At 63.5% G+C, this 1,340-nt stretch overlaps 1 protein-coding gene across 1 annotated transcript; it reads left to right on the top strand.

Moving 5' to 3' along the window:
- Nucleotides 1-107: 107 nt before the first annotated feature.
- Nucleotides 108-1,318, top strand: EMIHUDRAFT_211673 (hypothetical protein; the record flags this gene model as incomplete). The annotated part of the gene is made up of 3 exons (XM_005767822.1): nt 108-226; nt 895-1,013; nt 1,084-1,318. Coding segments are annotated over 3 exons (473 nt in total), but the record flags the coding sequence as incomplete, so codon positions are not given.
- Nucleotides 1,319-1,340: the final 22 nt, after the last annotated feature.

The following is a 1,340-nucleotide window of genomic DNA, read 5'->3' on the forward strand; positions in this document are numbered from 1 at the left end:
GGGTAAACAGAGTCCGCTTGTCTGGCTCTGTGGAGGAGAAGACTTTGCAAGGGTGGGGCTACCACTACTATGTCGCGACGTCTGACGGCGCGGCGGCATCGACGCGCATGGCTCCGCTCGGCGACTCACCGCCGAGTCTCCAGTTCGTTGGCATGCAGCCGCTGCTCGTGCGCTACAACAGCCGCCTACCCTGCGTGGTGTACGTGCCCGAGGGATTCGCCGTCCGGTACCGCTTATGGAAGGCTGAGCCCGATTCTCATGAGGCCCAGGAGGGATGACCAGGCGGGCTTTGGCGGTTATCGTGAGGCTGTTTCAGAGATGGGTGCAAGGAGTGGGTCCCCGGCCTGTCTTTATGCAGGAATCATTGAGGCAGGGGGTGGGTCGGCAGCTAGCCGGGGTCCTCCCGACGGCGTGTGCAGTGTGCACACCCACCCGCCTTTCGGTCGAGAACCCGTGGCACTGGCGCGCTGGGGCTTGCTTGCCGCATTCCATGCCGCTTTCGTTCGTTCCGAGCGAGCGTGTTTGTGCGGGCCGTGAGACGCCACGACCCACGTAGGTTAGCACAATCCGCAATTCTGTCGTGTGTTCGATGAGTTTATTGCCGCAGCTGCAGAAATGATTTCCAAGCTCGATTGCATCTTGTTCTTGGTTCACCGTCGTCCATCTCCCACTCTCTCCTCTCTCCACTCTCGAGCTTCGCCTTCGGCCTTCGGCTTCGCAGAGCCATGGTTTCGACGCCTTCCACCGGCGCCCCCATCGCTCGCTGTGAACATGCCTGTGTGGTCCCTGGGTTCCAACTTTTTCCGGGGTATGGTACCCTCGCGGCCCAAAGGGTGGGGGGGTATGGTCCTGACCGCCAATCCCCGGTCTCCGGGAGGCTGGGTCTGTCAGCAGGCGGGGGGGGTATGGTCTCGAGGTGGGTTGCAGCACCATACCATACCCCGCAGAAAGTCCAAACCCTGAGAAGCACAGCGCTGCAGAAAAAGCGCTTCTGAAACTGCTTGCTGAAGCACGTTCGGGGGGTCCCTATGCTCGACGTCCGATCGCGCGCAATTCCGTCGCCTGCCCGCCAAGGACCTCCAGCTACGCCGCCTGCCGATTGCCTCCGGATTGCCGTGCCACCGGACGAGCGCAATCACGTGCGGACGCTCATGGGCAGCTACTACCACACGGTGTTTGCGCTGCTGGTGCCGATCGCCGCCCAGCTCGCCGCCACGCCGCACCGGTGCGTCACCCTCGCGGGCGTGCCGAGGACACGGATGGTGGCCAGAGTGCTCGAGGTGCTGCCGGTGCAGATTTGGGACGGCCCCTCGCTCGCGTTCGGCAAAGGCCGCCGGGGT

This window comes from Emiliania huxleyi (assembly GCF_000372725.1).
Source record: "Emiliania huxleyi CCMP1516 unplaced genomic scaffold EMIHUscaffold_48, whole genome shotgun sequence".
Lineage (NCBI taxonomy): Eukaryota > Haptophyta > Isochrysidales > Noelaerhabdaceae > Emiliania > Emiliania huxleyi.